The sequence below is a fragment of the Leptosomus discolor genome, chromosome 2 (assembly GCF_034619465.1).
Source record: "Leptosomus discolor isolate bLepDis1 chromosome 2, bLepDis1.hap2, whole genome shotgun sequence".
Classification (NCBI taxonomy): domain Eukaryota; kingdom Metazoa; phylum Chordata; class Aves; order Leptosomiformes; family Leptosomidae; genus Leptosomus; species Leptosomus discolor.
Genome location: NC_141392.1, coordinates 86536679 through 86550349, shown reverse-complemented (window position 1 = coordinate 86550349; position 13671 = coordinate 86536679). Strand labels below are relative to the sequence as shown.

Here is a 13671-nt window from a genome sequence, read left to right as displayed (position 1 = left end):
TTTAAGTATAACAAGGTTTAAATTTTCTTTAGTAAATAAAACCACATATGAAACATCCAGTTTAACACACTATGTATATTTCTGGTATAATTAAAAGACAATAGCTCTGGGTAAATAATTATATTACATATTTATAACTATTGCAAGAATAGACATGTTTTATATAATCTTCAAATTTAAAAAAAACCACAAGATATACAATTGAGAGCATTAGAAGAGGACATTCAAATCTTGCAAAAGATTATCCAATCTTTCTTCCAAAAAAAAAAAACCAAAACCCCCGCCAAAAACAAACCCAAAAACCACGCAAGTAGTTTTCTGGCCCCTTCTTTCTTCCACTACTCCTTCCCCGCTATCACACACACAAAGCAGCATCACAACCTATTCGTATGTGTTCCCCTTCTAGAAATGTGTCATGGTAAATAAAAGTGGTTACAAAACCGTATCCTTTCTAAATTAAGAGTTCACTGGACACAAACACACAGTAGTGTTTCATTTCATAATTACTTCTCCAATGTCAAATCTTGCACTAACTTAGATGGGTTGATTAATTGCATTTATGTTCCATAAAAAAGTAAATCAACCACTTTTTTTAAACTGCCTTTTTCTAACTGATAAATTACTCAAGCTGACTCCCCTCCCACATGCCTTAATATTACTACTCCACTGCTCTGTTTCTCGAAGTATCTAGTGGGCACTCAACGCTTCTTGTAGTTAACTGGCCAACTTTGCTTTTCTTACCAGTAAAATGTATCTGCAGGCGCATTAACATTCATAAGGATTTAAGCGTAAATACAAAAAGTAACCTTTGTAAACAGTTCTCATGTCATACCCAACACAGAATGTTCAGTGAAGCATTCAAGCCACTGCTGTCACGACAAACCACCTTATAACTCAAACATATACTCATTAGCCAAACATATTCGACGGAATATAAGAGCTGCCAATGCAAAAGTCAGAAGGACAATCAGAACGGTGGATCCAGTGTGGTTCATGTTGACTCTGGGTTGCTGGACCCGATTAAAGTCAGTTGAAGACGGGGCCCGCCTCTGGCTCTGCTGCTGGGCACGGCGCTGCCGAGGACTCATGGACGTGTTGGTGGGCACAGGTGGAGCATGCTCTTGACTGGCCGCTGCACTGCTAGTCTGGGCTTCAGACTGAAAAGGGAACGTGGAGAGTTGTGAGGCCAGACAGTGCGTAAGATTAGCAAGGAAAAAAATCATTAGGACTACAATGTACTCTTCAGACAATTGTTGATACTTGAAAGTCTGATAATACATGTTGCTACTAATTATGAGATTGTTACAGCCGTCATTTTTGTCCATTCGCTACCTTGAGAAGAAGTCTTATTTCAAGCTGCAAATTAGCCGTTCTAAGGACAATAAAAGTCTCAAGAAAGTCCGTCAAACAACATTTAAATTCTAGACTGGTTACGAATCAAAAGATTTAAAATACCTTTGTCTAGGATTTGCTTAACTCTTTGCAGTTCAAGAAATCTTTAATAATCCTCCAGGTAGTTAAGCCTCTGAAGATTTGTTATGTCACCTATACTGAAGGGGAAACAAGTTGGGGAGGGCAAGAAAGGAAGGAGAGAAGTCCAGAGAAGTGTAATTAAGCAACGCTGCACTGCTTCCAGTGGACAGCTGGGTTCAAAAGTCTGCTCTCACCACCACCAACAACACTGGGAAAAACAAGACAAAAGTCCTGAACACAAAATACCTAAGTGGTTCCAGCACGAATCATTGAGCACTGTACTTACGCATGCACATACCTATTGCCCTCTACTGGTCAAACGTTGGTCTACCATTATATGTAGCAAGAAAATAAACATTGGCAACTGACGTTCAGCTCAGGAAAGATATTATTCTAAAGAAACTACTTTTTCAGTTTGTAAGATTGAAACTACGGGTTCTGATATTCCACTGGCCTAATCCTGCTTGCAATATTAAAAGGCTCAAACTTCCAACGTTTTAATATTAAAAATAGTGACACGGCACAGTTGTTCAAAAGCATTTTGACAAGGTTCAGTTTTAAAGTGTGTTTAAAAAAAAAAAAAGTAGCTCTGACAAAAAGTTGCGGTTTTTTAAAGTCTTCTTTTCACTTCTCCGAACAGTTCGCAGGTATTCCCGCTTAAAGCGACCTGCAGCTATTTTCCAGAGGTAGTTGTTTCCCCCCCTTCTTCTAAAAGTCTGATTATCATTACAGCAGGTAAAACTAGAATTCTGGACATTCTATGTTTGCTTCCAAGCAAAAGCCTTTTCATGGACATGATATCCATAACCCTAAGCACTGTTCTGGCCAGCTACTATATCCACAAAATGGCCAGATAGGGAATGTCATCAGCTGTGGATCAGGTTTGATGGTCCATAAGACCGTAAGTAGCACTTGGTCTCGTGACTCTTTGGCTGCATATTCTGCATGTGGGAGAAGAATTCCAAAAATTTTCTCCTAGTCAGTGATTTGACTAGCCCAGAGAAGAGACCTTTGTTTCCCTCCTCATCATTAGTATTTACCACTGTTTATGACAAGGAAATACTGATGTAATTAATTACTCGCCACATTTGACAACTTCCCTGTTTACACAGGTTTCTTGCCTAAGCAAGCAAGCAGCCTGGGTAGCTTCAAAGAAAAGTGTTTTTAAAACATTTATTTTATCAGCAGAGACAGCCAAGAACACCACGAGCACCTTGCCATGATTTCCACCATACTGCAGAAGAAAGTCATTCTGCTTCATACTGAACCCACCTGACAGATCCTCATGCCAAGGAAAACAAAGACTTAGGGAAGCCAAGCCTTTGAAAATGAAGTCCCTAGATTCATCTACACTCCCATGTTTCACAGAAAGGGAGAGGGAGAAAAGTGAACTCACAAAGCAAGAACTGCAAATTCAGTAGGCAAAGTGCTATTCTTCCTACAGTAGCTTTTAAAAAGCCGGGGGGGGGTGACAGGGGTGACTCTAGAAATATTCCTGACCTTTTATACTTAGTAACTACCCCTAGCTGTCACACTAACCAACCAAACCTGGGTTTCTCTCCAACACTGCAAATTTTTAATCTAAAAATAAAACAAAGACCCCGTTCTGAATGAGACAAGGTGCCATACACTGACACGAACAGAGCTGTAATTCAAGAGAAACATCACCGACAATTTTAAGGCTTCAAATTTTTTTTTTTTGAGGAAATTATACAGATGCATCAGGGCAGCAGAAAACTGAATGTGATCGAGTGCTTCACCCAAAGCTGAGCTAATCCACTGCCTTGGGATTCCCAACATAACGAATGACCAAGTATTATCAGACATGCAGAAGCGAGGTAAGATAAGGAAGGAGTGATCATTACCCAATATAAATTTGGGACCAGATGCTGGTGTATCTTAACTAACATATACAACTAGATAAAGATTTTTTTCTGTTTGAAGACTTCATTACTAAGAATCCCAAAAATGGCAGATAGGCTCTATTATAAATTAAAAAAAAATAAACCCACAATCTTCTTGTGTTCACCCACAGCAAGTTTTTAATTTCTCCTTAACACTTCACATGACACAATTTCCATCCAATTTTAATTCATTTTCTGCCAAACCATACGGGAAACACTGGGGATGAGGGCTTAATAGACTAAAAATAAAAATATTTAATTAGAAGGACATTGTAGCCACCTTCCGCATCTGATCTTTACAGTCATTGAATATGGACTTTATGCATCGTATTACTTCTGAAGCTTCTGAAACTTTTAGGACTAATAGAAAACTTAGCTGTAAGGACACCCGAGTTTGATGAATAAGGCTAGTTCAGTAAAATGTACATGTACTAGAATTAAGAAAAAGTTCTAACATGTAACAAAATGCAAGTAAGGAAATTTACGCTATGTTCAGTCTACTGAAGAACGGTAGCATTCACTGCATCACGTATGTCTCCAGGCCATTATTGTAAAATTTTTTATCAGAATGCTGGAAGTATTAAATAATCCATCTTGGAAGGGATGTTTTAAAGAATATAGCAAACTCTAAGAACTCAGAACCATATAAATCCTCTGGGTTACTGAAGCTTCTTTTAGTTATACTCACGATACTCATGTTGGGGTTGTTCAGCCTGGAGAAGAGAAGGTTCCAGGGGGACCTTATAGCGACTTTCCAAAACCTGAAAGGGGCCTATGAGAAGGCAGGGGAAGAACTGTTTGCAAGGGTTTGTAGCAACTGGACAAGCGGTAAGGTTTTAAGCTAGAAAAGGGTAGATTTAGGTTGGCCATTAGGAAAAAGTTCTTTAATCTGAGGGTGGTGGATCACTGCAAGAGGTTGCCCACAGAGGTAGCGGAAGCCCCATCCCTGGAGACATTCAAGGTCAGACTTGATGGGGCTCTGAACAACCTAACCTAGTTAGAAATGTCCCTGCTTATTGTAGGGGGGTTGGACTAGATGGCCTTTCTACGCATTCTGTGATTCTATAATGTGAGAGATAGAGAAATAAAAAGATATAAGGATAGGTGAAATACTTGTTTGTCCATGTAACTTCCCACCAAAAAGCAGCTGAAGTTTGACACAGCATGGTTTAAAGGCTAATAAGAAACACGTCTATTTTTTAATGAATCAAAGTTGGGCCAAGTACTTCTGATTCCCAAGACATTTTAAATTGTTGCTGTAGTATTACAGAATGTAAGACACCACTTAATAGTGACAAAACACTTTTTAACAATATATCATTCAGAACATATGATTAAAAATAAGGGCTTCTATAAATCTCACGTGCCAGAACATCACCTCATTTTCTCACAGAAACCTTCCTAATCAGCTCAAGATTAGCTGACTTCAGTTACACTGTTTATTTCACCACTCCTCACTACAACGCTTCATCCAGCCAGCATGTTAGCACAAGATACTACTAGAGTATATTGTTTAATAACAGGGGTACTGAGGTTTAATATATTCCCAAGTTACCAGAAAAAAGTCTAAGCACAGTTTTCAGCTTGTTGCTTTATAATTCTTATCAAGTATCAACTTTACACATCAACTGTAAGCACCAAGGTGGGACATCATCCCACGTCAATACACCAAACACTGATTCCTCCTGGTAGGAGTTCAGACTCCCAGAATAGTCCACATGGATTTAGTCAGTGCAATCAGAGGGACAGACAGAGCAATGCAGCCTTCCAGCCTCTGTTTCTCAGTAAGCTGCAGTGCTCTCTAACCTCCACTAACAAGTCCCATGACTGTGATGACAGTTTTGGTATCAACACTTTGTTGACCACTGGCTTAGTAGGTGACTTAATCTGGATCAGGATCCAACCTGAGTATCTACAATATATTAATTCAAAAACATTTGTTTGCTCAGATGTTGAAGAATCTGATTTTCTTAATGCTAAGGGCAATTATTTTTATGAAGCAAACTTTCAGCAGTACCTTGCTTGCAATTTGGATACTCTGCCCTGAGCAGACATCAACAGCTACCACAAATTAAAAGCAAATAAATAAAAACACGTACATATATTGTTAGAAGTAGTCTAGTCAGAGGTGTTTTCTGCACTGGCTTCCAACCTAAATGATTCCATGATTCTGTTCTATACTACGCTGCATGATGCTTTAGGTAGCCTATTGTTTTAGCCTTAACAATGCTTAAAGCCCGTTCTTCGCAGCTCTGTATCCTTTTACCCAACCTGCTGCGACAGCATTTGCCAGAGCCTCCACAGCAGCACCGTTCCTTTTATTATTCTCATGCAGTTGTACTCATTGCCTTGCACCTGCAAAACTTGATAACATTACGACAAGTTCTCCTGGGAAGCAACTATCACTGGTGAGAATCATCCCACTCCCCTCCTTTTTCTTCATTCAAAGAAAAGTAATTTAAATACTTGATAAATATTCTCTAATAATACAGGTGCACAAAATTTTAACAGCCAACGTGCAACATTTGCACTAGTGTTGCACACTTCAGTCATTGCTAACACAGCCATGAACGGGACCAATCAATGAGCAGATCTTGATGAAAAGCACACAGACCTAGGTGAAAAGCATGGCAAAAAGTCATCTTCATCGTCACCACGTTCTCCACTGGAGAGACAACCTCTACCCCTCTGTCTGCTTTTCAAACAGCAGGAACTCAGGAAATACATATTCAACATGGCACTGGGAAGGTATTTAGTCCTCTGCTAGAGAGCAGACTGAAGTGGACACTGTAGTAATTTCAAGCGTGGCATCAAGATACTGACTGCTGGTCTGGCAAAATGACGAGAGAAGGTGCGGAGGGAAGGAAGTGACCTAGAAGTCTTTTGGGGTCTCCCTGCCTGACCTTGTCAAGAACACTGAGTGCACCTCTCCAACAGCACAGTGCACCCATGCAACAATCACACCACACAGCAAGTTTCTTCACAAGCAAAAATCCATAAGACTAAAGTACTGAGTAACGCAACAGTTCACGCTATGACAGCATTGCTGTCAACACAACAATTGCCATTACTAAAACACAAACTATTAGTTCAAATTGAGTTTCAAAATCTGAAAAAAATACGCTTAACAAACACTGTAGGTCTTGCTGCTTCTTTAGTCAGTCCTTTCTCTAAGTGAAAGCTGACAGAAGGCAAACTTAATTCAAAATATCTTTTCTTCTGATGGAAGGAGAAACTACCTCTTTGGGAGTAAGGCCCCACATGGAACAGGGGGAAGTGACTCAAAGGAATGCCACCCATTTCAGCGTGCTCTTCACGTAAGAACTCAGTTAAACCTATCCCACAAAGGGCATCACTGTATCACAAGTGTCCTGTCATTAATTCATTGCAAAACTCTGTCTTTTCAAGCAGCTTTAAGGTAAAAATCGTGGAATAGACAATTGTTGCTGGAAAGAACAAACTCGCCCATGAAGCAGCCTGTAGATTGGTTTTCCTGTAGTAAAACATAGCCTACAGATTCCCTCCTCTCCACCTACAGGTAGACCCTTTCCTTAGCACCTATTAACCATCATGTTTTTAATGAAGATTGGTTACAACTGTTCCAAAAGCAGAAGAAAGGTAACACTCCATTCTTCCTGCATGTTTACTGCGATTTTTTTCCTCTGTATTACGCAGCAGGACGTAAGGTCCCATGACTTCAGAGTTAGGCACGTTGAATCTACTATACCAGAAGGAATTACACAAGCTAATACAAAGATTCAGCATTGGGTCTACCTCTGTCCTTTTTATTCTCAAAGGGCATAAATTTCAAGTTCACAACAGCAAATTTTCTACCATAGCTTTTAATTAAACACACATTTGTAAAGTGGTAAACTTTTTATCCAAGAAGAGAAAAAAAAATTAGTTTTATGTTGCCCACATCTAACGCTTACAACTTAGTAAGGCAGAAGTAGGTCTTTACACAACAGGAATTAACCCAACAAACTGATTTTATGCATACAAGAAGCCCAGATGAGTAGAAAAGGTCTGAGGTTTGCATGGATACTCTTTGACACCTGTTCAAGATCAAGACCTCCAGCCCCCTACTTTGTAAAGACTTCTATTAACTTTTGCATGAATAACAATACAAAAATAGCGAGCTCAAATTCTTTAAAATAGTTTTCCTGTTACACGTTTCTTTCTTCCCCTGTATTTTCACTCCCCCATGGCTCTAGAAAATTCCTAACACTCAAAATGTGGCAGCTCAGAAAGAGGTATTGCTTCAAACTCAAACTATCACGAGTGTGACAATCTGATCCCTTAAAACATGAATCCACTTTTCATCATTTACAGTTTATCACATATAAATGTATGTAAAAATATTTATATGTTTAAAGGTCTCATTTTACATTGGCCTGTTCTGCTGAAAATTAAGTTAATCATTACTTACTAAATCAGCATAATTGATTAAAACAAATTTCATAGAAATGGGAATTAGTAAAAAAAAAAAAAAAAGAAATCATCCTCTTTTTCCTCAAGAAAATGGTAGCAGTGCCTTGGTATTTTGGCTAGTTCTACTATATTAGCCAGGATTTGTAATAAGAAGAATAAAATGGTTTATTAAATCCTGAAAAATCTGGAAAAATCCTTATTGTGGGGAAAAAAGTATGCTATTAGCATGTTTATATTTCTACATAGCTTGAAAATATGTTGCAAACACACAACAGATGGTCTGATGTTATTGACGTGTTTTAGGTTTTTTAAATGATCTGCAGCCCCATCCTCTCTAAAAAAGACAGCTTAGCTGGGATTTGCCTGCAATTTATCAGTGATTTTAGATTGCATTTGCCACAGCCACAACAGCAGCTGCCTTGGCCCACCACCAGGCCTCGGTCACTTCTGAAACCATTATGTAAGCCCTACAGCTAGCAGTATTAAAACATAAGTGTCATACTTCAAATGGTAAGAATATTTTAGTCAGATTTACTTAGGAGGTTATAAAAAAAGGAAGATATCCTTATCCTTAATTAATATTTTAAAACTACAAATTATCACTGAAACAGTTTTTGCCTCTGGCTAAGAATTCTATCGCAGAAACCTGTGACATATTATGCAGATGGTAAATTGTAGTAATTCAGACATCATAATATTTTAATGAACTTTTAACCTGTATATTAAAGGAACTACTGGGAACAAGAATTGCTAAAAGAACATTATTTATTGTTTCTACAAGAAGGAAACTAAATAAAAGAGGTCACTATTTATCAAAGTGATTCAGCATGCTATTTGCTAAAGTTTGCACATAGATTTTATATAAAAGTAAGCAGAAGTTCTAGAAGAAATGTATCAACTACATACTCCCAATGAAGTCTCCAATCAGCTTAACTGTACCCATTTCATGTTCAGACTATGCCTGTACTTGCACCGACAAAGCCCAAAGATGGTCCATACCGTTGCACTTTTTGGATCCTGGAATGCTCTAGCTGCACCATCCTGCTGGGGCTCACGTGAAGCAGCAGAGTGGTTCAATCCTGACGTGTTTGATGGTCCAGCATCAGACCTCCTCGATGAATTGACTTCTGCCTACAAGGAGTACATGTGTACGCTTCAGAAACAAGATCAAAATTTCTCCAAAAAGATTTGGCTTATTTTGGAACGTGTATTTTAATGTATGGAGATGCGACTTGCTAAAATGTAATAATCAAGTATGCCAACTGCATTTCAATTGCACATCAACAGGTTTAAGAAGTTCCCATTCTTTAGAAATAAGACTACAGACGTGCAAAGATCAGTTTAAAAAACAATTTTAAGTTTGTTTGCACATAACAGGTATATCATTCAAGAAATGCACAGACGTATAGCACAAAAGAGAAAATTCTTTAGAAGATCCAGGTCAATATTATGCCAGAAATAACACCATTTTTTAAAACTTCTGTTTCTCATGTCATTAAGTGAATGCTGACTACTGTTGTCACAAGTGAACTAATACAGCCTGTTTCTCAGCAGGGCTAACTAGCCTCCAGTAAGTGCTCATTTAATGGGGCTATACTGGTTCTAGTGCCGAAGTTGCCTCACAGCTAGAGTGGGCATATATGCATGGCACGACACTACGTCAGGCACGCATACCTCAGTTCCAAGTATTTAAATTTCAGCACAAGCACAACGGAAGAAAAAACTACAAGTCTTATAATACCGCTTTTGTATGTATTTATAAAATATCTAAGAAGAATCAATTCCCGGAATTTAGGTTTCATGCTTTTGGAAATTTGAGACAAGAGATCAGTAGTGACATGTAGATCATGAACAAACCTCTTGTTAAAACAGTATATATGCCTGCAATAATCCCTCGGGAATGGGAAAAAATAGCACCATAGCCCTGAACTGCAACACTTTAAATTTTATACATATCAAAAAAAAAAAAAAAAAAAGAAGTCATGATCAGATCAATTTTTATCAGCAAGCAAGTCGCCTCCCAAGCCATGTATCTAGATCTCAATTTATTCCAAGATGACAATTCTAAATCTAATACCTGTCTTCAAATGCAGCTATAAGTAGTGGTAGTAGTAGTAAGAAATACAAACAGTGCATTAGAAACCAACCAGTTACAGTGATAACAAGCTGATAAGATCACAAGATAATAATATTCTTTCATGGCACTATTTTGTGTGAGGAAACTGAATTCCCTGTTTCTTGATGTATATTATCTCAGGAGAATGTGAAAAACGTCACTGAAACAACCTGAATTAATTTAAGATTTACAAACACTTACAATCTGACAAGACTGCTTTCCTTTTGCACTTGACTACTATGAACTCTAACACTAGATAGGACAAATTACGACTCAAAATACAAGCCAGCAAAGCAGTAACAGAGGATTACAAATAACTTAGGCTGGGATGGACCTCTAGATGTCACCTGGTCCAACTCCCTCCCTCAAAGTAGAGTCATGTTCAGTCAAGCTTTGAGCATCTCCAAAGCTGGAGATTCCACAGCCTCTCTGGGTAGCCTGCCCCAGCATCGGACAACCCGCAGGGTGAATTTCCTTTTCCCATATCCAGTTGTAAGTTCCTTTCCTGGAAGCTGTGACCACTGCTTTTCATACTTCTGCTTTTCCAAGAAGAGCTCATTTATTCTTTACTGTTAATCTCTATAAGGCACATACACTACAAAATGTGGATTTGATTTATTTTAGTTTACAAAACTATTACATCTAGTATGCTAGACTGAAGTCAAACTAACATTCAAAAAAAAGAAAGCACCTGAAAGTTTCCAAAACTGAAATATCTTTTTTGTCACCTAGTCTCACTTTTCTTCAACCCTTACCTCCGCTCCCAGAAAAGCTGGAGAGAACATACACCTCAAGGAAAGAAGATCAACATATTTAAACATGATAATGAGGGTGAGTGGGGAATTAATTTTACTGCAAAATATGCCTTGTGATGGCAATCCGTAGATAAACCATATTATTTTACAGTAATGCATATGTTATTAGTCATCTATCTTTTCTCTTTTTAAGTGGAATGGAATTTATGGTATATAGCACCTAAAATGCACAAAACAATTTGCAAGTCAATGAAAAGCTGATTAAAAAAAATAAATAAATGTAATTTTGTATTAAACCAGACAGGAACGAAGGTGAAGGCTCACAGAAGCAGGAAAACTGTAATGAGGAAGTGTGGTTTGTTATTTTTTCTCCTGAATTTCATATTCCTTTCTCAATACCACACAAGGGGTTAGTTTGGTTTTTTTTTTAGAAGTTACCATTTTGCTTAGGGCTGGTATGAAATAATGTCTTATAATCCCAGGACTATCTAGAAAAAGTCAGGAAATCTCTTTTTTAAAGATCAAGATAAAGCAGAGATTGCTAGCACATTTGCTAGCAGAGAGGCTCTGTCAAATCACACGCTCAATCAGCAATCTGATGTTAAATCTTACCCCATAAATTGACGAGGAATATACTCAAACGATTAAAAATTTTTGTATTCCCTGCTAGTACTTCATATTATTAGTTTACTACAAACACATCAATCAAATGCCTCAGCCTAACATCAAACAAACAATAACAAAGTCAAGCAAAGCAGAGAAGCAGAAAGCTTAGAAACAACCCCAATCCCTAAATTTTTATTTGAGAAAGGGAGGGAAGGCGCAACCAGAGGACAGAACTGATTTACCTTGTAAAAAACCCACAATGGATTGTAAAAGGCCGTAGAAACCTGAGGCTTTTGTACATTTTTCCCTTGCTGAGTGTTTATTCTCAGGAGGTGGAGTTAAGTATGTGGATACATGGAACGCACCAACATTCTTTCGAGACTGTTGACCCTAAGTCTTTCATTTTACAACTGAAAAAGGTATGAAATGTAAGCTAAGAGTTCTTTCAAAAAAAAAAAAATTATACTCTGATTTTTCAAAAATTTCTGTGATGAAGATTACCAATTATTATATAAAAATTAATCCTACACTTTTTAACCCTTATATATTGCAAAAAAGCCAGGAGCAGGCAGTCCACTGCTTCTCCGAGTAGCTCAGCTTTAAAACCCTGTCCCTGTATCTCCTCAGCTTTGTAAAATATTTTGAGATGTTTTTTCATAAGCATTATTACACACAGACCCAACCATGTCAATACGTCCAGATGCGTGATCACACAGGAATATACAAGTTCTGCAAAACTGGCAGTAATACTCAGTAGAAGGCACTCTTTACCCTCGTGAAACACCAAAAAAAAAAAAAAAGTAGTCTTTAGGACAGTGTTAGGAGAACATTGATGATAAAAGGGGACATATTAGCATCCCTGACCTTAGTAAGGATGTGTTCTGCACCAATGCCACTTTGTCATAATATATTTCACTGTAGTTCCCTGCCCTCATGCACATCAGTCTTTCTCAGTGGCCGATTTAAGAGTTTAGTGGAAAACCCAGTGAAAAACAACACTGTGCATGCAACACATGCAATTTTCTAAGGCAAGTATGTGGCTAAACAAATCTTACTTTCACTGAAACACAAGCTAGAGAACACATTTTTGAGTAACAGCAACTTCCATACCAGAGTTCAACTTTCAGTATCTTCAGCTGCAGAGTAGTTCAAAACAATTTGCAACCACTTTTCAGTAGGAATATGTTTTATTCCTTCCATAAGCCAAAAGAAGAAAAAAAAAAAAAAATCACAAAGGAAAAATGTTTAGGTTAGCTTTGCCCAAACTTTCCTGACACTTCTATCATAAGACTAATTCTGAAGAACTTCATCAAGTTATTAGTGACTGAAAACACGGAAGTAAAAGCAACATAGTTAGGCAGTTCTTATCACATTGCTCACCACTGAAATTAAAACTAATCAGTGCTTGAGATGCTCAATTTATTAATTGGCACATTGCCAGAGACCCACTCCTATTTTTCTCTTTCAGGCTGTCCTAAAACACAGGTTTCCACATAGCAATTGATGACGGTTGATGAAATGATGAATGTTTCTGCAATTTACAAGTTTTTCCTCAGTACTTTTTTTTTTGTAATTCTATACAACAGAGATGTAAGTTTAAACAGTGACTTCACCTTGAAGCTAATTTGTCTGGCAAGCTCTTTAGCCTCCTTGTCCGCCTGGCTTGACACACTTCCGGATGTTAGTGGTAACAGGGCTGTCTTCATAGCTGTGCCACACATTTCACAACAGAAGTCTTGTGACCTGGCCACAAACGACATAACTCAGAATAGCATTTTCCCAAAATGTTCTTGTGTGCTTATTTTAAAAAAAACCAAAAAAAGTTATTTGCAAAACAATCCACAGAAAGACAAGTAGCGTCAAGACCAGTAGCATAAAAGTACTTCCCCCCACCCCAAATCACACTACCTTGAAAAAATATGTTGAGAATTATGTATACCACAAACACATGTTCCTTCACGTCATTTAGGAAAATACTAACAACTGACTTGCATATTGCTTATTATCTATACTATATTAATAAATTGTCACCATTTTACATCTTACTTTATATCTGCAGCAAATTAAAATTATAAAGGTCTAACTATTATTACAAATACCAAATTGGACCCAGAAGATTGCACTTCAAACCCAGGAATTTCAGCTTCTGCGAGAGTATTACCTTTCCTCTCTTGCACGCATAATCTGCCTGTAGTGTATGCTGCAGGCAGCTGTCCAAGCCAGTGAGAAACCGCACAGCCTTGAGAGCACAGTATCAACACCAACCCACCAAACCCCACCCCTCAGCAGGGTTTATTAGCTTTGACTCAGTGCCATGCTGACAGGAAAGTTGCAGCTTCCAATTGGCTCAGAGTACAGGCAGAATAAGCTCACATCTGTCTGCAAA

At 38.0% G+C, this 13671-nt stretch overlaps 1 protein-coding gene across 1 annotated transcript in view; it reads right to left on the bottom strand.

The window, feature by feature from the left end:
* Nucleotides 1-211: 211 nt before the first annotated feature.
* The window catches only part of UBE2J1 (ubiquitin conjugating enzyme E2 J1), a 30456-nt gene continuing 16996 nt past the window's right edge, over nucleotides 212-13671 (bottom strand). Inside the window, exons 6-8 of the mRNA XM_086461383.1 lie at nucleotides 12899-13028; nucleotides 8808-8939; nucleotides 212-1157 (exon numbers count right to left, since the gene is read on the bottom strand). Coding sequence (XP_086317509.1) covers nucleotides 888-1157; nucleotides 8808-8939; nucleotides 12899-13028 — 532 coding nt within the window. The 3' untranslated portion in view covers nucleotides 212-887. The remainder of the gene's footprint in view (nucleotides 1158-8807; nucleotides 8940-12898; nucleotides 13029-13671) is intronic.